The sequence below is a fragment of the Pseudoliparis swirei genome, chromosome 6 (genome assembly GCF_029220125.1).
Source record: "Pseudoliparis swirei isolate HS2019 ecotype Mariana Trench chromosome 6, NWPU_hadal_v1, whole genome shotgun sequence".
Taxonomy (NCBI): Eukaryota; Metazoa; Chordata; class Actinopteri; order Perciformes; family Liparidae; genus Pseudoliparis; species Pseudoliparis swirei.
Window position 1 is genome coordinate 2756424 of NC_079393.1, and position 25349 is coordinate 2781772.

Consider the following 25349-nt stretch of genomic DNA (forward strand, 5'->3'; position numbering starts at 1 on the left):
ACCCTCGGGGTCAATTTGACCCCAGTAATTAAAACCTCCAGAAAAATATTAGAATTAATATTGCTTCCCAAGTTTAAGTGAGAGGTACTTTATGTTTGTTTGTTGACTACCTAAATAGCCCTTTAAATAAATAAAAAAGTTGATATTTCTTATATGTTTGACACAGTGAAAAACAGCCGGGGGTCAAATTGACCCCAAAGAACACCGACATTAAACATTGAATGGGGTCAAATTGACCCGAAAGGTAACAGGAGGGTTAAACATTCTGTTTAGGATGAAGATGTATTAATGTTCCATATGGAAGAAAACTGCTAAATAACTGCTGAGTTGCAGCACCATTGTATAGAAGAATGTATAAATGTATATATCCGTCTTTTGTCATAAATCTCTATGTTCTCACAAAATATACCGAGAATATCGGTAATATGTGATTAATCATGATTAATCCACAGAAACCTGTGATTAACCCGATTAAAATTTGTAATCGTTTCACAGCCCTAATTATATTGTATGATAATCATTGATGTGTCGCAGCTGGTGAATATGGAGATGCTGCAGAAATCCACAGAAGGATCAATAAAGTTTTATCTTAAATTATAATTCACTTTTGTTTTGAATGAATTTCTTTGTTTTTTATCGGATTGGTTGGTTTTCTAAAAAATAATGAATAATTTCTAAATAAAGACAATATTCTGCACTCTGTGTAACTTTGATTCCACTCAACACATAAAGTCAACTCAACAATAATATGAACGTTATCATGATTTATTTAATTCAGCCTTCATTACAAATACAAACACCAATGACGTCATAGGTGTGGTTCATTCGTCACAGGTATCCTTCATTTGAAGGATTACAAAAAAAAATCTTTGTATATTATTAAAAGTTAAGAGCAGCGAGCAGCATAGACCCTTTCCCCTCCAACTTAAGGAGTTTCCAGATAGGATCCGGAGAGCTCCGCAGTCGGCCTTCTCGCCCGTCGACGAGAAGTCCAGTTGGATGGAGATGATACGGATCACCATCTGTGATCAGATGCAGGTGGAACTCCATGTGGGAGGAGGATCTGCAAAGGAACAAGGCGTCGTTAATGCCCCTATGGTAGATACACATGACACAGTGCCCTCTTAGATGCCCCTATGGTAGATACACATGATAAAGTGCCCTCTTAGATGCCCCTATGGTAGAGACACATGACAAAGTGCCCTCTTAGATGCCCCTATGGTAGACACATGATAAAGTGCCTCTTAGATGCCCCTATGGTAGATATGCATGACAAAGTGCCCTCTTAGATGCCCCTATGGTAGATACACATGACAAAGTGCCCTCTTAGATGCCCCTATGGTAGATACACATGACAAAGTGCCCTCTTAGATGCCCCTATGGTAGAGACAAATGATAAAGTGCCCTCTGATGCCCCTATGGTAGAGACACATGATAAAGTGCCCTCTTAGATGCCCCTATGGTAGAGACACATGACAAAGTGCCCTCTTAGATGCCCCTATGGTAGACACATGATAAAGTGCCCTCTGATGCCCCTATGGTAGAGACACATGATAAAGTGCCCTCTTAGATGCCCCTATGGTAGAGACACATGACAAAGTGCCCTCTTAGATGCCCCTATGGTAGAGACACATGATAAAGTGCCCTCTGATGCCCCTATGGTAGAGACACATGATAAAGTGCCCTCTTAGATGCCCCTATGGTAGAGACACATGATAAAGTGCCCTCTTAGATGCCCCTATGGTAGAGACACATGACAAAGTGCCCTCTTAGATGCCCCTATGGTAGAGACAAATGATAAAGTGCCCTCTGATGCCCCTATGGTAGAGACACATGATAAAGTGCCCTCTTAGATGCCCCTATGGTAGAGACACATGACAAAGTGCCCTCTTAGATGCCCCTATGGTAGAGACACATGACAAAGTGCCCTCTAAGATGCCCCTATGGTAGAGACACATGATAAAGTGCCCTCTTAGATGCCCCTATGGTAGAGACACATGACAAAGTGCCCTCTTAGATGCCCCTATGGTAGAGACACATGATAAAGTGCCCTCTTAGATGCCCCTATGGTAGATACACATGACAAAGTGCCCTCTTAGATGCCCCTATGGTAGATACACATGACAAAGTGCCCTCTTAGATGCCCCTATGGTAGAGACAAATGATAAAGTGCCCTCTGATGCCCCTATGGTAGAGACACATGATAAAGTGCCCTCTTAGATGCCCCTATGGTAGAGACACATGACAAAGTGCCCTCTTAGATACACATGACAAAGTGCCCTCTTAGATGCCCCTATGGTAGAGACACATGATAAAGTGCCCTCTGATGCCCCTATGGTAGAGACACATGATAAAGTGCCCTCTTAGATGCCCCTATGGTAGAGACACATGATAAAGTGCCCTCTTAGATGCCTCTATGGTAGAGACACATGACATAGTGCCCTCTTAGATGCCCCTATGGTAGATACACATGACAAAGTGCCCTCTTAGATGCCCCTATGGTAGATACACATGACAAAGTGCCCTCTAAGATGCCCCTATGGTAGATACACATGACACAGTGCCCTCTTAGATGCCCCTATGGTAGATACGCATGACAAAGTGCCCTCTAAGATGCCCCTATGGTAGATACACATGACAAAGTGCCCTCTTAGATGCCCCTATGGTAGATACACATGACAAAGTGCCCTCTTAGATGCCCCTATGGTAGATACACATGACAAAGTGCCCTCTTAGATGCCCCTATGGTAGATACACATGACAAAGTGCCCTCTTAGATGCCCCTATGGTAGATACACATGACAAAGTGCCCTCTTAGATGCTCTATGGTAGAGACACATGATAAAGTGCCCTCTTAGATACACATGACAAAGTGCCCTCTTAGATGCCTCTATGGTAGATACACATGACAAAGTGCCCTCTTAGATGCCCCTATGGTAGATACACATGACAAAGTGCCCTCTTAGATGCCTCTATGGTAGATACACATGATAAAGTGCCCTCTTAGATGCCCCTATGGTAGATACACATGACATAGTGCCCTCTTAGATGCCCCTATGGTAGATACACATGACAAAGTGCCCTCTTAGATGCCCCTATGGTAGATACACATGACAAAGTGCCCTCTAAGATGCCCCTATGGTAGATACACATGACATAGTGCCCTCTTAGATGCCCCTATGGTATATACACATGACAAAGTGCCCTCTTAGATGCCCCTATGGTAGAGACACATGATAAAGTGCCCTCTTAGATGCCCCTATGGTAGATACACATGATAAAGTGCCCTAGATGCCTCTATGGTAGATACACATGACAAAGTGCCCTCATAGATGCCCCTATGGTAAAGACACATGATAAAGTGCCCTCTGAGATGCCCCTATGGTAGATACACATGATAAAGTGCCCTAGATGCCCCTATGGTAGATACACATGACAAAGTGCCCTCTTAGATGCCACTATGGTAGATACACATGACAAAGTGCCCTCTTAGATGCCCCTATGATAGATACACATGATAAAGTGCCCTCTGATGCCCCTATGGTAGATACACATGACAAAGTGCCCTAGATGCCCCTATGGTAGATACACATGATAAAGTGCCATCTAAGATGCCTCTATGGTAGAGACACATGACAAAGTGCCCTCTTAGATGCCCCTATGGTAGATACACATGACAAAGTGCCCTCTTAGATGCCCCTATGGTAGATACACATGATAAAGTGCCCTCTGATGCCCCTATGGTAGATACACATGACAAAGTGCCCTCTGATGCCCCTATGGTAGATACACATGATAAAGTGCCCTCTGATGCCACTATGGTAGATACACATGACAAAGTGCCCTAGATGCCCCTATGGTAGATACACATGATAAAGTGCCATCTAAGATGCCTCTATGGTAGAGACACATGACATAGTGCCCTCTTAGATGCCCCTATGGTAGATACACATGACAAAGTGCCCTCTTAGATGCCCCTATGGTAGATACACATGACACAGTGCCCTCTTAGATGCCCTATGGTAGATACACATGACACAGTGCCCTCTTAGATGCCCCTATGGTAGATACACATGACAAAGTGCCCTCTTAGATGCCCCTATGGTAGATACACATGACACATTGCCCTCTTAGATGCCCCTATGGTAGATACACATGACAAAGTGCCCTCTTAGATGCCCCTATGGTAGATACACATGACAAAGTGCCCTCTTAGATGCCCCTATGGTAGATATACATGATAAAGTGCCCTCTTCAGAATCAGAATCAGAATCAGAAACAGGTTTATTGCCAGGAATGTTTACACAAACGAGGAATTTTTTTTGGCGGAAGGTGCAACATTTAGACATGACAAACATGACAAACAACAATCAACACGAGTCCTGGGGGTGACAGTCAGTCAGTCCGGGTTCCATTGATGAGCCCGACTGCCGATGGGAAAAAGCTTTTGGTGTGGCGGGAGGTCTTTGTCCTGATGGACCGCAGCCTCCTCCCAGAGGGGAGGGACTCGAACAGGGAGTGTCCAGGGTGGGAGGGGTCAGCGACAATCTTTCTGGCCCGCTTCAGTGACCTGGAAGTGAACAGGACCTGGAGGGAAGGCAGATTGCAGCCGATAACCCTCTCGGCCGAGCGGATGATGCTCTGCAGCCTGCACTTGTCTTTGGCTCTGGCTGCAGGGTGCCAGACGGTGATGGAGGAGCAGATGATGGACTCAACGATGGCCGTGTAGAATTGTACCATCATTCTCCCTGGCAGGTTGAATTTCCTCAGCTGCCTCAGGAAGAACATCCTCTGCTGGGCCTTCTTGGTGATGGAGCCGATGTTCAGCTCCCACTTGAGGTCCTGGGTGATGATGGAGCCCAGGAAGCGGACGGACTCCACAGCGTCGGGGAGTCACACAGGATGAGAGGGGCGGGTGGGGCTGCATTCCTCCTGAAATCCACAACCATCTCCACTGTCTTCAGAGCGTTGAGCTCCAGGTTGTTCTGGCTGCACCAGGTCACCAGGTGGTCAGTCTCCCACCTGTAGGCGGTCTCGTCCCCACCAGAGATGAGTCCAATGAGGGTGGTGTCATCCGCAAACTTTAGGAGCTTGACGGACTGGTGACTGGAGGTGCAGCTGTTGGTGTACAGGGAGAACAGCAGAGGGGAAAGAACACAGCCTTGGGGGGAACCGGTGCTGGTGATCCGGGAGCCTGAGACGTGTTTCCCCAGCCTCACGTGCTGCTTCCTGTCGGTCAGGAAGTCTGTGATCCACCTGCAGGTGGAGTCGGGCACGTGCAGCTGGGAGAGCTTGTCCTGCAGCAGAGACGGGATGATGGTGTTGAAAGCAGAGCTGAAGTCCACAAACAGGATCCTGGCGTAGGTTCCTGGGGAGTCCAGATGCTGGAGGATGTAGTGAAGGGCCATGTTGACTGTGTCGTCTGCAGACCTGTTGGCTCTGTAGGCGAACTGCAGGGGGTCCAGGAGTGGGTCGGTGATGGTCTTGAGGTGTGACAGGACCAAGCGTTCAAAGGACTTCATGACCACAGAGGTCAGGGCGACGGGCCTGTAGTCATTGAGTCCTGTGATCTTGGGTTTTTTGGGGACGGGGATGATGGTGGAGGCCTTGAAGCAGGCTGGAACGTGGCATGTCTCCAGGGAGGTGTTGAAGATGTCGGTGATAGATGCCCCTATGGTAGATACACATGACATAGTGCCCTCTTAGATGCCACTATGGTAGATACACATGACACAGTGCCCTCTTAGATGCCTCTATGGTAGATACACATGACATAGTGCCCTCTTAGATGCCTCTATGGTAGATACACATGATAAAGTGCCCTCTTAGATGCCTCTATGGTAGATACACATGACAAAGTGCCCTCTTAGATGCCCCTATGGTAGATACACATGACATAGTGCCCTCTTAGATGCCCCTATGGTAGATACACATGATAAAGTGCCCTCTTAGATGCCTCTATGGTAGATACACATGACAAAGTGCCCTCTTAGATGCCCCTATGGTAGATACACATGACATAGTGCCCTCTTAGATGCCCCTATGGTAGATACACATGACAAAGTGCCCTCTTAGATGCCCCTATGGTAGATACACATGACAAAGTGCCCTCTTAGATGCCCCTATGGTAGATACACATGACAAAGTGCCCTCTTAGATGCCCCTATGGTAGATACACATAACATAGTGCCCTCTTAGATGCCCTATGGTAGATACCCATGATAAAGTGCCCTCTTAGATGCCCCTATGGTAGATACACATGACATAGTGCCCTCTTAGATGCCCCTATGGTAGATACACATGACACAGTGCCCTCTTAGATGCCCTATGGTAGATACACATGATAAAGTGCCCTCTTAGATGCCTCTATGGTAGATACACATGACAAAGTGCCCTCTTAGATGGCTCTATGGTAGATACACATGACACAGTGCCCTCTTAGATGCCCCTATGGTAGATACAATTGATAAAGTGCCCTCTTAGATGCATCTATGGTAGATACACATGACATAGTGCCCTCTTAGATGCCCCTATGGTAGATACACATGACATAGTGCCCTCTTAGATGCCACTATGGTAGATACACATGACACAGTGCCCTCTTAGATGCCTCTATGGTAGATACACATGACAAAGTGCCCTCTTAGATGCCTCTATGGTAGATACACATGACATAGTGCCTTCTTAGATGCCTCTATGGTAGATACACATGATAAAGTGCCCTCTTAGATGCCCCTATGGTAGATACACATGACATAGTGCCCTCTTAGATGCCACTATGGTAGATACACATGATAAAGTGCCCTCTTAGATGCCCTATGGTAGATACACATGATAAAGTGCCCTCTTAGATGCCCCTATGGTAGATACACATGACATAGTGCCCTCTTAGATGCCTCTATGGTATATACACATGACACAGTGCCCTCTTAGATGCCTCTATGGTAGATACACATGACATAGTGCCCTCTTAGATGCCCCTATGGTAGATACACATGACATAGTGCCCTCTTAGATGCCTCTATGGTATATACACATAACATAGTGCCCTCTTAGATGCCTCTATGGTAGATACACATGACATAGTGCCCTCTTAGATGCCTCTATGGTATATACACATAACATAGTGCCCTCTTAGATGCCTCTATGGTAGATACACATAACATAGTGCCCTCTTAGATTGCCCCTATGGTAGATACACATGACAGTGCCCTCTTAGATGCCCCTATGGTAGATACACATGATAAAGTGCCCTCTTAGATGCCTCTATGGTAGATACACATGATAAAGTGCCCTCTTAGATGCCCCTATGGTAGATACACATGACAAAGTGCCCTCTTAGATGCCCCTATGGTAGATACACATGACAAAGTGCCCTCTTAGATGCCTCTATGGTAGATACACATGACAAAGTGCCCTCTTAGATGCCCCTATGGTAGATACACATGACATAGTGCCCTCTTAGATGCCCCTATGGTAGATACCCATGATAAAGTGCCCTCTTAGATGCCCCTATGGTAGATACACATGACATAGTGCCCTCTTAGATGCCCCTATGGTAGATACACATGACACAGTGCCCTCTTAGATGCCCTATGGTAGATACAAATGATAAAGTGCCCTCTTAGATGCCTCTATGGTAGATACACATGACAAAGTGCCCTCTTAGATGCCTCTATGGTAGATACACATGATAAAGTGCCCTCTTAGATGCCCCTATGGTAGATACACATGACAAAGTGCCCTCTTAGATGCCCCTATGGTAGATACACATGACAAAGTGCCCTCTTAGATGCCCCTATGGTAGATACACATGACAAAGTGCCCTCTTAGATGCCCCTATGGTAGATACACATGACAAAGTGCCCTCTTAGATGCCCCTATGGTAGATACACATGATAAAGTGCCCTCTTAGATGCCCCTATGGTAGATACACATGACATAGTGCCCTCTTAGATGCCCCTATGGTAGATACACATGACACAGTGCCCTCTTAGATGCCCCTATGGTAGATACACATGACAAAGTGCCCTCTTAGATGCCTCTATGGTAGATACACATGACAAAGTGCCCTCTTAGATGCCTCTATGGTAGATACACATGACAAAGTGCCCTCTTAGATGCCCCTATGGTAGATACACATGACAAAGTGCCCTCTTAGATGGCTCTATGGTAGATACACATGACACAGTGCCCTCTTAGATGCCCCTATGGTAGATACACATGACAAAGTGCCCTCTTAGATGCCCCTATGGTAGATACACATGACAAAGTGCCCTCTTAGATGCCCCTATGGTAGATACACATGACACAGTGCCCTCTTAGATGCCCCTATGGTAGATACACATGACACAGTGCCCTCTGATGCCCCTATGGTAGATACACATGACACAGTGCCCTCTTAGATGCCCCTATGGTAGATACACATGACAAAGTGCCCTCTTAGATGCCCTATGGTACATACACATGATAAAGTGCCCTCTTAGATGCCCCTATGGTAGATACACATGACAAAGTGCCCTCTTAGATGCCCTATGGTAGATACACATGACATAGTGCCCTCTTAGATGCCCCTATGGTAGATACACATGACAAAGTGCCCTCTTAGATGCCCCTATGGTAGATACACATGACAAAGTGCCCTCTTAGATGCCCCTATGGTAGATACACATGACAAAGTGCCCTCTTAGATGGCTCTATGGTAGATACACATGACACAGTGCCCTCTTAGATGCCCCTATGGTAGATACACATGACAAAGTGCCCTCTTAGATGCCCCTATGGTAGATACACATGACAAAGTGCCCTCTTAGATGCCCCTATGGTAGATACACATGACATAGTGCCCTCTTAGATGCCCCTATGGTAGATACACATGATAAAGTGCCCTCTTAGATGCCCCTATGGTAGATACACATGACAAAGTGCCCTCTTAGATGCCCCTATGGTAGATACACATGACAAAGTGCCCTCTTAGATGCCCTATGGTAGATACACATGATAAAGTGCCCTCTTAGATGCCCCTATGGTAGATACACATGATAAAGTGCCCTCTTAGATGCCCCTATGGTAGATACACATGACAAAGTGCCCTCTTAGATGCCCCTATGGTAGATACACATGACAAAGTGCCCTCTTAGATGCCCCTATGGTAGATACACATGACAAAGTGCCCTCTTAGATGCCCCTATGGTAGATACACATGACAAAGTGCCCTCTTAGATGCTCTATGGTAGAGACACATGATAAAGTGCCCTCTTAAATGCCCTATGGTAGATACACATGACACAGTGCCCTCTTAGATGCCCCTATGGTAGATACACATGACACAGTGCCCTCTTAGATGCCCTATGGTAGAGACACATGATAAAGTGCCCTCTTAGATGCCTCTATGGTAGAGACACATGACAAAGTGCCCTCTTAGATGCCCCTATGGTAGATACACATGACACAGTGCCCTCTTAGATGCCCCTATGGTAGATACACATGATAAAGTGCCCTCTTAGATGCCCCTATGGTAGATACACATGACAAAGTGCCCTCTTAGATGCCCCTATGGTAGATACACATGACAAAGTGCCCTCTTAGATGCCCCTATGGTAGATACACATGACAAAGTGCCCTCTTAGATGCCCCTATGGTAGATACACATGACAAAGTGCCCTCTTAGATGCCCCTATGGTAGATACACATGACATAGTGCCCTCTTAGATGCCCCTATGGTAGATACACATGACAAAGTGCCCTCTTAGATGCCCCTATGGTAGATACACATGACAAAGTGCCCTGTGATGCCCCTATGGTAGATACACATGACAAAGTGCCCTCTTAGATGCCCCTATGGTAGATACACATGACAAAGTGCCCTCTTAGATGCCCCTATGGTAGATACACATGACAGTGCCCTCTTAGATGCCCCTATGGTAGATACACATGACAAAGTGCCCTCTTAGATGCCCCTATGGTAGATACACATGATAAAGTGCCCTCTTAGATGCCCCTATGGTAGATACACATGACAAAGTGCCCTCTTAGATGCCCCTATGGTAGATACACATGACAAAGTGCCCTCTTAGATGCCCCTATGGTAGATACACATGACAAAGTGCCCTCTTAGATGCCCCTATGGTAGATACACATGACATAGTGCCCTCTTAGATGCCCCTATGGTAGATACACATGACAAAGTGCCCTCTTAGATTGCCCCTATGGTAGATACACATGACAGTGCCCTCTTAGATGCCCCTATGGTAGATACACATGAATAAGTGCCCTCTTAGATGCCCCTATGGTAGATACACATGACAAAGTGCCCTCTTAGATGCCCCTATGGTAGATACACATGACAAAGTGCCCTCTTAGATGCCCCTATGGTAGATACACATGACAAAGTGCCCTCTTAGATGCCCCTATGGTAGATACACATGACATAGTGCCCTCTTAGATGCCCCTATGGTAGATACACATGACAAAGTGCCCTCTTAGATGCCCCTATGGTAGATACACATGACAAAGTGCCCTCTTAGATGCCCCTATGGTAGATACACATGACAAAGTGCCCTCTTAGATGCCCCTATGGTAGATACACATGACAAAGTGCCCTCTTAGATGCCCCTATGGTAGATACACATGACAAAGTGCCCTCTTAGATGCCTCTATGGTAGATACACATGACACAGTGCCCTCTTAGATGCCCCTATGGTAGATACACATGACAAAGTGCCCTCTTAGATGCCCCTATGGTAGATACACATGACAAAGTGCCCTCTTAGATGCCCCTATGGTAGATACACATGACAAAGTGCCCTCTTAGATGCCCCTATGGTAGATACACATGACAAAGTGCCCTCTTAGATGCCCCTATGGTAGATACACATGACAAAGTGCCCTCTTAGATGCCCCTATGGTAGATACACATGACAAAGTGCCCTCTTAGATGCCCCTATGGTAGATACACATGACAAAGTGCCCTCTTAGATGCCCCTATGGTAGATACACATGACAAAGTGCCCTCTTAGATGCCCCTATGGTAGATACACATGACAAAGTGCCCTCTTAGATGCCCCTATGGTAGATACACATGACAAAGTGCCCTCTTAGATGCCCCTATGGTAGATACACATGACAAAGTGCCCTCTTAGATGCCCCTATGGTAGATACACATGATAAAGTGCCCTCTTAGATGCCCTATGGTAGATACACATGATAAAGTGCCCTCTTAGATGCCCCTATGGTAGATACACATGATAAAGTGAACCAGGTTGTTTATGTTAATAAAGTTAGACTGCGAACAAGGTTTTTTATATGATAGTTTTTTTCAGGCCCTACCAAGCGTTTGTCCAGTCAGTGTCACATTTTCAAAACTCTAAAGACAATTAGCACAGCATTGTTGTGTTTTGTGGCCGTACCATTCACACATTTCATGTCGTTTTCACACAATATGCAGTCAGTGAACACATTTCCACAATGCTTACATTTTCTTCACAGACAATCGATACCTCCCAACAAAATTATGGATTGTTTTTGTATTATTCACGAATGTTAACACACAACATCCCACAATGGCAAACACAATATTCCAAACATTGGATAGTCTAAAAACCTGTTCTGCAATGATATCAGTTATAAAACAATATATCTCAGCTGATAATAAACAAACAATTGATTCCCCATCTCCTCCTGTTGGTCGGTAAGTTTGGAATGTTTTGGGGAAATATGTTTTAGCAAGTTTTGGATTAGAATTTACATTTTGATTATGACCGGTTGAGAAGTTGATCACTCAGACACCGCCTACATTGACCAACCGGATGTTGTTCAATCATCTATTGCAGCCGTTGCCCCAAAACATAGTTTATTTGTAAAATAAATATATAAATAAATAAACAGTTTGGATTTACTGTAACTTTTTTAAAGGAACAATAGTTCCCCCCTTTTTATCTGGACTTGTTGCCGTTGTGTTTTTGTTCAGAAGCTCTTGTGGGTTTCTTGGATATTTTGTTCACTGTCAGCAATACTGTCAAACTGTTTCTGTTCCATCAGACTGTAAACAGTATTTATATTGAACCTCCTGTAGTAAACAGTAAGGAGAAAAAAACTGATTAGTTTTTTACTGGAATGCTTTTGCATGTGAACATTACATGTGGACATTACATGTGGACATACAGTTCCCAACCAAGACATGTAGTGTAAAAACAGTGGATTACATGTTTTGCATGCAAATACCTGTAAAACTGAAACATAAAAGTCTCTGCAGTTTTTGTAATGTCTGCAACAGCCAGTGTTTTGAAACCTGGTGGACTTTGATTGACTGGAAGGAGCTTGTGAATTGAAAACAAGAGTAATTCTTTGACAGAATAATTTCATTTTGAGTCAGATTTCCAGTGTTTTGGTAAAGTTAGTGTCTGCAGAGAAAGATGTGTTCTATTTTGAAATGAAGAGTTAGTATATATTTAATATAATGTGCTTTTGAGAAGAAAATTATCCATTTGGCCAATTGTGCTTTGTAGGTTTGAGTCTGCGTTAAGAGTTTAGAAAAAGTATCTGAAGTATGGGTAAGCGCTTGTGAGCGATTGAAAAAAACCTGTAATAAAGTTATACTATGAACCAGGTTGTATATATAAAGTAATACTATGAACCAGGTTGTTTATATTAATAAAGTTATACTATGAACCAGGTTGTTTATATTAATAAAGTTATACTATGAACCAGGTTGTTTATATTAAGTTATACTATGAACCAGGTTGTTTATGTTAATAAAGTTATACTATGAACCAGGTTGAATATATTAAGTAATACTATGAACACAGGCTGCAGTGTGTCATGAGCTCCTCTAGAGGGCGCCCTCACAGCTTGTGTATTCTCCACTAACTGGGAGCCCTGGTTCAGTGCTCACGCCCAGCCTGAACCATCAGCACATGATCTGACAGAACATGTATCTGACATGTGATGGGGTGTCAGTCAGCTGATGGTGTTTTAACCACGTGATTTGGTGTCATTAGAAACACCATCAGTTCTTTGATCTATCTGTGATATCTTAAGAAACAAAGCTGAACACATTGTGACTTTGTATTGTTTTACTTCAAAGGAAAGAGAAAAGCAAAGTTCTGTCAGTCTCATTCATGAACTGGTCTTCAGTAACTAAATACATAAAACTGGTGTTTTAGTTGTGAGAGGTGATACAAATCAAAGAAATATTCATAGAAAAATAATAAACACGACACACTGTACGAATCACCAATTAACAGACATTATTGTATTAGAGGAAGGTGGATCTCTCTGGAGGGAATCCAGTGGTAGTTCTACTGCGTGTGGTCGACAGGAGAGATGACCAGAGGAGCAGAGTTTAGACCTCCTTCATTACGACATGGACTAAAGTATGGGACGAGTTTCTCAGTGAAGCAGTAGCCAGTAAAGGAGAAGATAAGAGCTGCAGCATCTACGTCATAGAAGGAGACCAGCAGTGTTGGGAAAGTTCACGTAGAAAATGAACTAGTTCAAAGTTCAGTTCACACATTTTAAAATGAACTAGTTCAGTTCATAGTTCATATTTCAAAAATATGAACTAAAGTTCATGGTTTCAAAAATGAACTATTTAGTTCTTTTTAGTTCTTTTTTTTAACATTTTGCTGGGAGCTATTATTTGTCCACATTATTGCCGCCACGGCCGTAGAGAACCACAGACAGCAATTATTGTTTATCAGTTTTAACATTGAAACTATGTGTCAGATTCATATTCGTATCCAATTTTGAATCCTTATCTATAACCAGGGTTTATATTAGCATTGAAGCGACAGCCCTCAAAATACTGTCATTTCCCTAACGCTTTGTTGCCACCCATTCAGTCCACATTAATGGCACCTGCAGCTTTCAGCCCTACTGTATATTCTCAAAAACGTGAGGAAAAACTTGCTGCTTGAATGGTCTTTATTATGAAAACAAAAACAAGACTATAGTCCTTTAAGATGCAAATGTTTTTTCATTTCAAATCATTTTCCAAATTCCATTTCAGTTATACTGAAAAGTGACCTAAAGAAAGCAATGGTGGATCTGCGGTTTCTTTCTTCCTGCAAAAACAAGAAAGGCTGTTATTTGTATGCAGCTAGCCTCTGCACATCCATATACACATCTCCATTGGCAATACATTGTACTTCTATAGCCCAAAAAACAGGTCACAACAAATACCTTCAAATCTTTTTGTTAGCATTCAAGATCAGCTGCCTCTCAAAGTTTGCATCTCCCAGCCGGTTTCTCCTGGGTCTGAATGAGATTAAATAAGAATTTTTAACATCATCATTATTGTGGCAAAAATAGTAACAGTAATATGTATTAAAGGAATTGTGTACTGATGCAATCACTACAATAATTTGGCTGACATTTTATATTGAAAACCACAATTACTATTTGCTGCATAAGCTTTAGAATGATATCACCAAGACAGAACAATGACTGACTGAGGATGGATATTTACTGTTATTATTATTACTAAAGCATAGTAATTATGGAATATAATCACAGTTCATCCCTACCTGAATATTTGACCACCGATGCTGAAGAGTCTCTACTGGTGCACTTGAGGGCAGTGCAGTGTTGTATTTTAGGAACAGCCTTTTCAGTTTTGGAAATGTCATGTATTCGTCCAACCCATCTGTGGTTGGGGCATCCAAATAAGTGTCCACTTCAGTTTTCCGAGAAACCTGCAGAGCGTGTTTGTTAAACTTAAAGAATGAAACTGCAGGATCTTTCTTGTCACTTTCACCACTGGATGGGGATTGACCTGAGTCTCTTGCATCGAGTCATCAGAGTGGAAGCTTTGAAATTCTCGTTTCAGCATCAATCTGTACTGTATCCTTTTCTCCTCATCTTGGACCCAGTCTCCTTGAATCTTGGCATCAGCATAGCAGACAGTATGTGCTCCTCTTCTCGAGAAGACCTGCCAGCCTTGTGCTCAGTGACTGCAAGATGCTCTTTATAAGGGACGGCATGTAATGAGACCTTCTGCAGCAGTGGGTTTCATGCTCTCATCCAACAGGTCATTCATATGACATTGCAGTTGTACAATGGTTGGAGCCAGGTACCCAAGATAGATGTTCTTCTCTGCTTGGAGGATGTTCAGTGCGAGTGCCAAAGGCCTCATTACATCTACAAAATTGTGTATGAAGTTGACTTCATCTGGTGAGAATCGACGAAAGCCAAACTCATCACTCACAGTGTGCAGGATCAGCTCTTCATGTAGGGGAGTTGCATCATTTGCAGAGGTGACAGCCACATTCATTTCTGCCTTCGTAGTTAATGTTGCAATGCGAGACAGTCGCTCCATGGCCAGAAATACAGAGTTCCATCTTGTGTCATTTGGCACAACAAAGCCAATCCCAATCTTTTCCTCCACAGTATCAGAAGCCTTTGGACTCCGCTTAACCCTGTTCCACAGAGCAGATGCTTCAAAAAACAGCCCTTGACATTGCTTTGTAGCGTTTTCAGTTACCTTTTCGGTATCTTTGGCCACTAGATTCAGGTGTGAGCCATGCACCTTCTGTGAGGGGAGAAGGATGATTCAGATCTGAGAGGCTCAGGCTCCATCTGGTCATCTTCGTCTGAGCTCTCACTGGCAGCAGCAGCAGCTGACTCTGGTTCACTATCTTCACTTCCAACAGTCTCTGGCTCTTCAGTGTCATGAACAACATCCATCCCAAAACAGTTGAACGCCTTGACAAAATTTGCAGCATTGTCTGTTACTGTACACACAACCTTGTTGTGTATTTTAAATTCTTTGTTGACATCTGACAATACTTTTGCCAATACATCATGTGTATGTGCTCCTTTAATCCGCCGGCATGCCAGTACTGCAGAGTGTCTCTCAGAAACATCATATTTGTTTAACCAGTGGATAGTGATGCCCATGAATGATTTATTCACAGCTGACCAGCAATCTGCTGTTGTGCACACAACTTCGACATCAGAGAGTTTAGCCTTAAGTTCACATATGTTTTCTTTATATTTCTTGTTCAACAGTGTCTGTACTTTTTTTCTTGATGGCACCTTTTTGGATGGCTGCAACCCCTTAATTAAGTTGATGAAAGCTGGCTCAACTTTGCTCAAAGGCTGCAGGTCTCCGATAATATACTGCATCACCAAGTTGTCCAGCTGCGGTTGGGTGACACAGAAACCGGAGCCGCTACTGAATGGTTAATGCCATCTGTGTGGGACATTAGAACTGCTCTGGCTCGCAGTTGCTGTTGTGTTTTTTAATAAACACGCACGCCTTGCTAGGCTAGCCGGGTGCTTTAGCTCAATGTGCCGCTTGAGGTTTGCTGTGGATGACGTCGATGTCCTCACTCTCTTCTGTAAACCAGGCGGGCATTGTTTACAAGCAAACGTTAAGTTTTTGTTGTCTGGGTCAGTTCCGATTTTGTATAAAAGTCTTTTAAATAGGCGTAAGCGTCAGGCGCTGTCTTCATCCATTTTCATCCGTGCTAACTCCATCTATGTGACGCGATTTGATGACGTATTTGTTAGTGCGACAGGTATGAGAGTGGGTGGCCAGTTTGGGTTGTTTTCATCCTACGTTTTCGGTGAGTTTTAACTGGTTTTCGCCTGGGGGGTTCTGAGAAAATCTGGCAACCTCGTGAACGAATATGAACTATGAATGAGCGGCGTTCAAGAGCACCAGAACGAACGCGTTCTCTAAACGTTCATCAATCGGTAAAATGAAACGTTCAGTTCCCGTTCGGGCAAAAAAAGAGCGCGTTCATGAACGATCGTTCATTGAACGCGTTCGTGCACAACACTGGAGACCAGACCCTCCTCATAATCCACCAACACCCCCACCTTCTGAGGCCGAGACCTCAGAGAGAGACGGACTGAAGGGGCAACAAGAGCTGAGTACTCATTCTCATTCCTCAACCATATCAACCAGAAACCTTTCTGAGGAGTCGTTGTGATGTGTCCCTTCCTGTTGATGGACTCTCTCACCACTCCTAAATCCCACTTAGTCTTTCCTTCAACCTGAACCTCGTAGTAAGATCTTCCTGAAGAGAAACTCTGCTTTGCTAAGACATTAACACAAGTATCAAATCTCTCTGGGTTGTCTGGAAGATTCTTCTGTACATCACCAAGTTTAACTTGTTTTCCATCATCAGACAGGATGAGTTCAGGATGTGCTGAATCAGGATCAAGAGTCACATCCACTGCAGACTGCTGGACCCTCTTCATCTCGCCCTCAAACAGCTTCTTCATCTGTTTGCTGAGCGTCTCCTCCAGCTGCTTCACAGCTCTCATCACTGTCCCCTCATAGGAAGGTGGACGGACTCTGACTCCGGTCCAGTTCTTGGTGGGTGGAGCAGCCTTCAGGGTCCTGAGGCTCTGGAGGAGGTGGAGGTGGTCTTCAGAGCGTGAGAGCTGCTCCACCTCAGTGCTTCTCTTCTCCAGCTCACAGAGTTCCTGTTCCAGCTCTTGGATGAAGCCTTCAGCCTGTTTCTCTGTGTTTCTGTGCTTCTCTTTGATCGTGAGGATGAGCTCGGCCTGGCTTCTCTCAACAGACTCCTTCAGAGCGGTCAAGACCTGAACACCACCTGCTATCTCTCTGTCTGCTTGTTCCTCACTGAGCTGCACCGAGTGTTTGAGCTCCTGGATCTTCAGGCGTCTCTTCTGGATCATCTCCTTGGTTTCAGCCACAGTCTTCTTCATCTCGGCCTTCTTTCCTTCATATCCTTCTTCCAGAGGAACAACATGGTGGTTCTTGTGGTCTAGAACAGTGCAGAGCATGCAGACACACGTCAGGTCGGTCTGACAGAACAGCTCCAGAGGTTTATTGTGCTTCAGGCACATCCAGCCTTCCAGGTTCTCCACGGGGTCCATCAGCTGATGTCTCTTCAGACCTGGTCTTGTCAGGTGACCCTCCAGGTGAGTCTCACAGTAGGACTCCAGACACACCAGGCAGGACTTCAGGGCCTTCAGTTTGGTTCCAGTGCAGCCGTCACAGGGAACTTCTCCTGGTTTGGCAGCTTGTTGCTCTGAGCTGCTGCTGCTGGCTTCCTGTTGAGCTGCCTGTCTGAACTGAGCAGCCATCTCAGAGATGAAGGTGTTGACCTGCAGCTCAGGTCTGGTGGAGAAAAGCTTCTTACAGTTGGAACACCGATCGGGGACATTGACGTTCCAGTGTTGAGTGATGCAGGCTTTACAGAAGTTGTGTCCACATGGTATGGTGACTGGATCAGTGAACACATCCAGACAGATGGAGCACAGGAACTGATCCTCAGTCAGCTGACAGCTGGCAGCAGACATGTCTACAGTCTGAGGACAACAAGAGGGGGAAATAAAACTGTTATTATGTATTAACTAACAGCAAAACTATAAATAGCGCACAGTAAAGGTCCTGCATTCAAATGAAGTAACGGGTGACAGAGAAGCATCATCGGCACAATGTACTTACATTTACTTCAGGTAGAGATTTGAATTCTAATCAGATCTTGGATAGTTCAATTAAATATTAATGCATTATAATGTAATTGTTAGATTTTTATATAATAAACCTGATCGATAGCGGCAAATGGACTATAGCCACCTTGCCCAGGTCAGGGAAACAGGGCTCAGATTCAAGACCAGCGGTGTGGATTCCGTCCCAGTCGTGGGACTGTGGACCAGCTCTTTACCCTCCGAGACTACTGGAGGGGTCCTGGGAGTTTGCCCAACCAGTCTACATGTGCTTTGTGGACCTAGAGAAGGCTCTAAACCGGGTCCCTCAGGGGTTTAATCGGGGGGGCTGCAGGAGTACGGGGTGCCGGACTCATTGAAACTGGCTATCCGGTCGTTGTACGCCTGCAGCCGGACCGTGACTTCCGATCTTTCACTGGAGCGTTTCCAGCCGAGTGCGAAGCACCGGGCATGAGAGTCAGCACCTCCAAATCTGAGGCAGGGCTCCAGACTAACTTTTTTTACTAGGAGCACAGTGGCCCCTAACTTAACGTTTTAGGGGCGCAAGCAGAAAATTTAGGGGCGCACACTATAAATCGACTTGCAAAGTTTCCCCATCATTTTTACTGTATTACTGATAAATAATTTGACAATATACAATCTTATAAACTTGTGCAATAGTTTTAATAACATACACCAGTTATACAGCTTAAAAATACAAAATGAATATTTATGCTCTCCTGACAACAACAGAACAAGTTGTAGACATAACTTGTGCATTAACACTTCCCACAAAAGATCCCCCCTTGGTGGGGGAGAAGGTGCTTGTGTTGGCCAGCCCTTGTCATTAGGCCTCCTTGTACGTTGAGCCTGATTGAGCCACATGTCAACAGCCTCTTTGGCATCAAAATCATCGATGTTCGGTCCCTCCATACTAATTCTGATTAAGTCCTCAACAGTGTCCACATGAAGAGACCCCCTGACATCTGACTTCATCCTCTTCTGGGAAGAGAATCCTCTCTCGCACACAGCAGAAGACACTGGGAGTGCAAGCATCATGTGTACAAGATGGAGGATGTTCTACAAAGAATGGAAGAATAGTTTAGGTTTCAGTCAATCAAAAAGTCATATGCCAATTAAATTAATGAGAATATCATATTTACTTTGTAGTCGGAGCAGAACGGCATTGTGGTCAACATCCTCCCCCACAGGGCATGGTATGACTTGTCCATGTAGTTTGTAACAATGACAATTTTCATCGACTGATACTCCTCTCTTGCCAGCTTGGTATCACAGCCATTTCTAAAAATAGTGAAAGGAAAACATGATCAAATTAAGTTTCTGTAGGATCAAGGTAAATGTTTGAAATGCTGTTCTGTGTTATAATGTTTATATGTTGTCATGATCATTGATAAGAACTACTAACCTTGTTATGGTGTGTTCACACCGGACGCGTCAAAATTTTGACGCGCGTCGAGATTACATGTTAAGTCAATGCAAAGCTGCGTCGAAGCTGCGTATTTTCCAGCGAGCAGCGCGTCAGACGCGTTTGAAGCAGCACGAACAGAGGGTTTGTCGCGGGGCGAACTCAGCGAACAGCGCGAACAGACGCAGCTCGTTGACGCGCGAGTTCAAATTTCCCAACTCTGGCAGCAAAGACGCGTGAGTCATAGTTGCGTCAGCCAATCAGCGTTGAGCAGCTCCGCTCGTCATCGTCCTGCCGGTCGAAAAAAATGGAGGAAAAGATTATTGTCGCTGTGTGGGCACCCCGAACTTTACGATACAACTCTTTATGCTTCCCGAAACCGGAGCGATAAAGATAAAGCGTGGGACAAGGTCGGAGAAGCCGTGGGACTACCTGGTAAGTTTTGAATGTATGTATTTGCTTTTATTCTCGCTATTTGTTGTACTTTACTATCAACCAACCGCCGGCAGATGTGTTTCATGGCAGAGGAGATCTGCCGCCGGAGGTGGAAAAGTCTCAGAGACACGTATCAAAGAGAGAAGAGAGAGAGAGCAGCGAGAAGCGCAGTGGGAGTGCAGCTCAGTCCACTAACAAGTGGAAGTACGCTGCGGTCCTGTCGTTCCTCGATCCATTTATGACTCCGCCCCTGACGCGTCCGACGCGTCTGGTGTGAACACCCTTTTTTCGACGCGCGTCAAGACTGCTGCGTCAGACGCGTAGAGAATTTTTTCGACGCGTCCGGTGTGAACGCACCATTAGGATGGGGGAGAAGTGGTCCAGCAGGAAGTCCAGCTCCTCTGCACCATAATCTGTCAGGAGATGTCTTTGTTCAGGCCAGGAATCGTGATTTAATATTTTGAATGACCTCACTGCCCTCGTTGTTGCTAATGAGGACCCTTCATCTATCAAAAAAAACAAAGAGAAAGAGAGATTAAATGAAAAATAGATGTGTCATAATTATATACAAATTGAACTGTGTTTTCACTTGCCAAGTAGACTGCTGAACCTCTACTGTTGCTTTTACTGCTCGTTGCAGCTGAGGTGTGCTTTCCATTGAGAGTCCATCTGCTCCCAGACCAGAGACTTCTCCTTTGATGGTGACCCCCTGCGTTAACAAAAGATTCAACATTAAGAGAAATATTAAAAATAAATGAATAAATAAATCAAATCTAAAATAATATAATAACTGCTCACCTGATATTTGTACAAAGGGTGAGCCTCACCATCACTCTCTGACAAATTTCCCCTTGGGGATTAATAAAGTATATATCTATCTATCTTGTTGTCTTCTCTGGGCCTGAAGGTCTGCCAGTAATTCTGCTAGCCGACCACCTGGCTTGCATCTCACTGACATGGCCTCAACAGTTGCAATAAGATTCTGAATCCCATTCACAGTCTGTAAAATATTTTCCATTGACATATGAAAAACTATATATGACGAGATCTATTTGTAATTTGTACTCTGATTTAACGAGGTTGGACAATATTCTTATTAACATCTCAACATTACCCGAGGCAAAATGACATCATTTCTTTGGAGAAGAAGGCTGAATTTGCTCAACAAGTCAGCCAAGCTCCAGGTCTCAGTCGGGTTTGCAGGGCACGGTTTACATGTCCAAGCCAACGTGTCCCACTGACACTACCTGGTACATCGACATGCACACCCAGCTCCTCTCCAAGAGCTCGCAGCTCTCTCATAGACTTGCTGCTGTACTGGTAGGTTTTCCAAACCATGTTGAGGAGACTGTAGACATGATCCACCATGGGAATTTTCCTTTGCACTGACAGCATTGCCAGCTCCAGCCTACAATTAAAATTAATTCGACTTAAATTCAAACATACATAATTGCTTAATAGCCTATCTTTAGCCTGATGGTTCACCTGACCTACCTATGTGGCATGCAATGAAATGGGACAATAAAAGCCCCTGCCTCAGCTTGGAGAAGGGCTCTTACACCTCCTTTATGCCCAAGATTGACAGCTGCGCCGTCAGCTCCCATGGCAACCATCTTGTCTAACCACCCTGTTTCTGTCCCTAGTTTCTTGAAGGCCTCTTTGGTGGCATCATATACACCTTAAAATGAAATCACATATTGTGCACAATTATTTATGTGTTAGTCCTACCACCAGCCTAACGGCTTCATCATTATGGTGCCTGTTTGCCTTCATGAACTGCAAAACATTCACAACAGAGAACTCTTCAGAAGTTACTGTATTGAGTTTAAACATCATTTGAGAGAAAACGTACCTTGAGCATGTGCATGTTGCACTTCGATGTGGCCAATCAAAACATTTGTTGGTTTCCCTTGTTGCAGGATCCTGGCATATATGATTTCACACTCTTTTGTTGACGTATCCGTGTCCCCATCAATCATGATTGACAGATAAGGAGCGTCCTTAATCTTCTCGTACGTCTTCCGTTTCAGTGTATCTGCGATGATGCCAACACACTGTGCATGCTGTGTCGTTATTTTATGTTGCGTTTAGTTTGACACCATTCTTCCTTTGTAGATCAAGTTGGCCTTTAAATTCCGTAAAAGGCAGTTCTTCTTTGGCAATGAAATACGCCGTGTTCAACTTCAATAGCAATTCGGCCTCCTCGGCGCACTGGTTAGCAGCCTCTTGTCTTCTAAATGGACTGGGAGTGGCCTCTTGTCTTCTCAATAGACTGGGAGTGGAGCTTTCATTGCACAGGTCGCGGCACATTTTATGTTTCAGACTGGCGTTGTGTTTGATCAGCGTGTTTTAATTGTGTAGTGCCAGTCTTATCAGCACATGTCGCGTTCCCCACATGTTGTGGGAATCGACAGCAGAATGTACAGTTCATTGAATTGGTCTCCCTGAAATACCTCAGCCAGGTGAACTCGCGCAGCCACTCATCGCCAAAGCTGAATTTTCTGCATTTTTTCGCCACGACCGTTTCCTCACAATCTGAGTCGGACTCATTCTCGGGATTTGTCTTCTCTATATCATGAGGTTTAGGAAGAAAGTACGAACTGATAGTCCGCTTCGCCATTGTCCATTGTTTACAGGAGACACCGCTATGTCAAATCTTTGGATTCGCGCGATAACCCCCAAGACCCGCCTCTTTTCACACATTAGCCTATAACCGTGGTCACCCCCTTCCGCTGTCAATCATTCCCCCGCTCACACACAGGCCAGCCTTCTTCTTCTTCTGTTTTCGTCTCCTTTCTTCTTCTTCTGGAGTTAATGTCGGTTAGCAAACCAGTCATTCAGGCATTGCCGCTAACTATAGTGGGCTGAAGTGTAGAACAAGTTTGTCAGCAACAAAAATATTTAATAACAACAACAACAAAATCTGCTAATTTACTGGTCGCGCATTTGCGAGTTGATGACAAATTTACTCGCACTGTGTCTAATTTCAGGCGCAAAATGCGACCATTTGGTCGCAGTCTGGAGCCCTGTGAGGGCATGGTGCTCTGCTGGAAACCGGTGGATTGATCCCTCTGGGTCGGGACGGAGTGCCTCCATCAAGTGTCCTTATCCTCTTAGACCTTTCTGCAGCATTTGACACCGTGAACCACCAGATCCTTATCTCTTCTCTTCAGGACCTGGGGATCTCAGGCACTGCACTCGCTCTTTTCTCTTCCTACCTTAACGACCGCACCTACCGGGTAACTTGGAGAGGATCTGTGTCTGATCCTTGTCCTCTCACTATGGGGTTCCTCAAGGCTCTGTCCTGGGTCCCCTCCTCTTCCTCTCACTACTGGGGTTCCTCAAGGCTCCACCCTGGGTCCCCTCCTCTTCCTTTCACTATGGGGTTCCTCAGGGCTCCGTCCTGGGTCCCCTCCTCTTCTCTCTGTACACAAATTCTCTCGGCTCTGTCATTCGTTCGCATGGCTTCTCCTACCATAGCTATGCTGATGACACCCAACTGATCTTCTCGTTTCCACCGGCCGAAACACGGGTGGCGGCGCGAATCTCTGCCTGTCTGACCGACATCTCTCAGTGGATGTCTGCTCACCACCTGAAGATCAACCCTGACAAGACCGAGCTACTATTCCTTCCAGGGAAAGGCTCCCCCACCCATGACCTGACTACCACCTTCAACAGCTCTGTGTTGGCCCCTACCCTGACTGCCAGGAACCTCGGGGTGACACTAGACCAGGGGTGGGCAAACTTTTTTACTTGCGGGCCACAATCGGTTCTAAAATCTGACAGAGGGGCCGGGCCAGGAGCATTTGGACACGCAATGTAATTTATTAAACCTGGAGATTGCGTCTGTTTTTTATACATTTCAATTGAAGGTGTAAAGTTAAAGTAATCAACATTTACTGGAAAAAGATCAATGGAATCACTTTCAACATTCAAAACATATTATTACCCAACGAAATAATCAAGCTCAATAATTTCTAATTGTTTTAAACCCCACAAAATAATGGACGGATTGTCTCAGCTCTCTATATAATGAGGCACAATTGTCCTCAGGTACAACTGGAAAGAGAAAATATGGCCCTAAAGCTGAAAATTGAAGTTCAATTTAAAAAAAATCTTCATATCTCTTCTGAAAACACACCTTTACTCATGTGGACCAACTGTTTTGGTGTTTGAAATTGGTTTACCAAAAAGGTCATAGGTTCACAAAAGCAGTGAAATATCTGAATATAATGCTAGATACATGTAAATAAATGTGGAAAACTACATTTTGTATTATCATTTTTTGAGTAAAAAGAGCTTGTAGTACCATATTACCCCACTAGAGAGCTTGTAGTACCATATTGCCCCACTAGAGAGCGTGTAGTACCATATTACCCCACTAGAGAGCGTGTAGTACCATATTACCCCACTAGAGAGCGTGTAGTACCATATTTCCCCACTAGAGAGCTTGTAGTACCATGTTACCCCACTAGAGAGCATGTAGTACCACATTACCCCACTAGAGAGCTTGTAGTACCATATTACCCCACTAGAGAGTGTGTAGTACCATATTGCCCCACTAGAGAGCGTGTAGTACCATATTACCCCACTAGAGAGCTTGTAGTACCATATCACCCCACTAGAGAGTGTGTAGTACCATATTACCCCACTAGAGAGCGTGTAGTACCATATTACCCCACTAGAGAGCGTGTAGTACCATATTACCCCACTAGAGAGCGTGTAGTACCATATTTCCCCACTAGAGAGCTTGTAGTACCACGTTACCCCACTAGAGAGCATGTAGTACCACATTACCCCACTAGAGAGCGTGTAGTACCATATTACCCCACTAGAGAGCGTGTAGTACCATATTACCCCACTAGAGAGCGTGTAGTACCATATTTCCCCACTAGAGAGCTTGTAGTACCATGTTACCCCACTAGAGAGCATGTAGTACCACATTACCCCACTAGAGAGCTTGTAGTACCATATTACCCCACTAGAGAGTGTGTAGTACCATATTGCCCCACTAGAGAGCGTGTAGTACCATATTACCCCACTAGAGAGCATGTAGTACCACATTACTGCACTAGAGAGC

At 44.7% G+C, this 25349-nt stretch overlaps 1 protein-coding gene and 1 long non-coding RNA gene across 3 annotated transcripts in view; both read right to left on the reverse strand.

Moving 5' to 3' along the window:
• Positions 1-749: 749 nt before the first annotated feature.
• The window catches only part of LOC130195295 (probable E3 ubiquitin-protein ligase TRIML1), a 30047-nt gene continuing 5447 nt past the window's right edge, over positions 750-25349 (reverse strand). Inside the window, exons 2-3 of one of the 2 annotated variants that reach the window (XM_056416746.1) lie at positions 16796-18288; positions 12854-13458 (exon numbers count right to left, since the gene is read on the reverse strand). In XM_056416746.1, the coding sequence (XP_056272721.1) occupies positions 13299-13458; positions 16796-18279 (1644 nt within the window). In that variant the 5' untranslated portion in view covers positions 18280-18288 and the 3' untranslated portion in view covers positions 12854-13298. Of the gene's footprint in view, positions 1064-12853; positions 13459-16795; positions 18289-25349 lie in introns of those variants that run through there. The other variant, XR_008832041.1, reaches the window with a different exon arrangement.
• Positions 13906-14554, reverse strand: LOC130195297 (uncharacterized). Its single transcript, XR_008832043.1, has 3 exons — positions 14526-14554; positions 14182-14256; positions 13906-14063 (listed from the first exon to the last, which is right to left on the reverse strand). It is a non-coding gene; the product is annotated as an uncharacterized LOC130195297 (long non-coding RNA).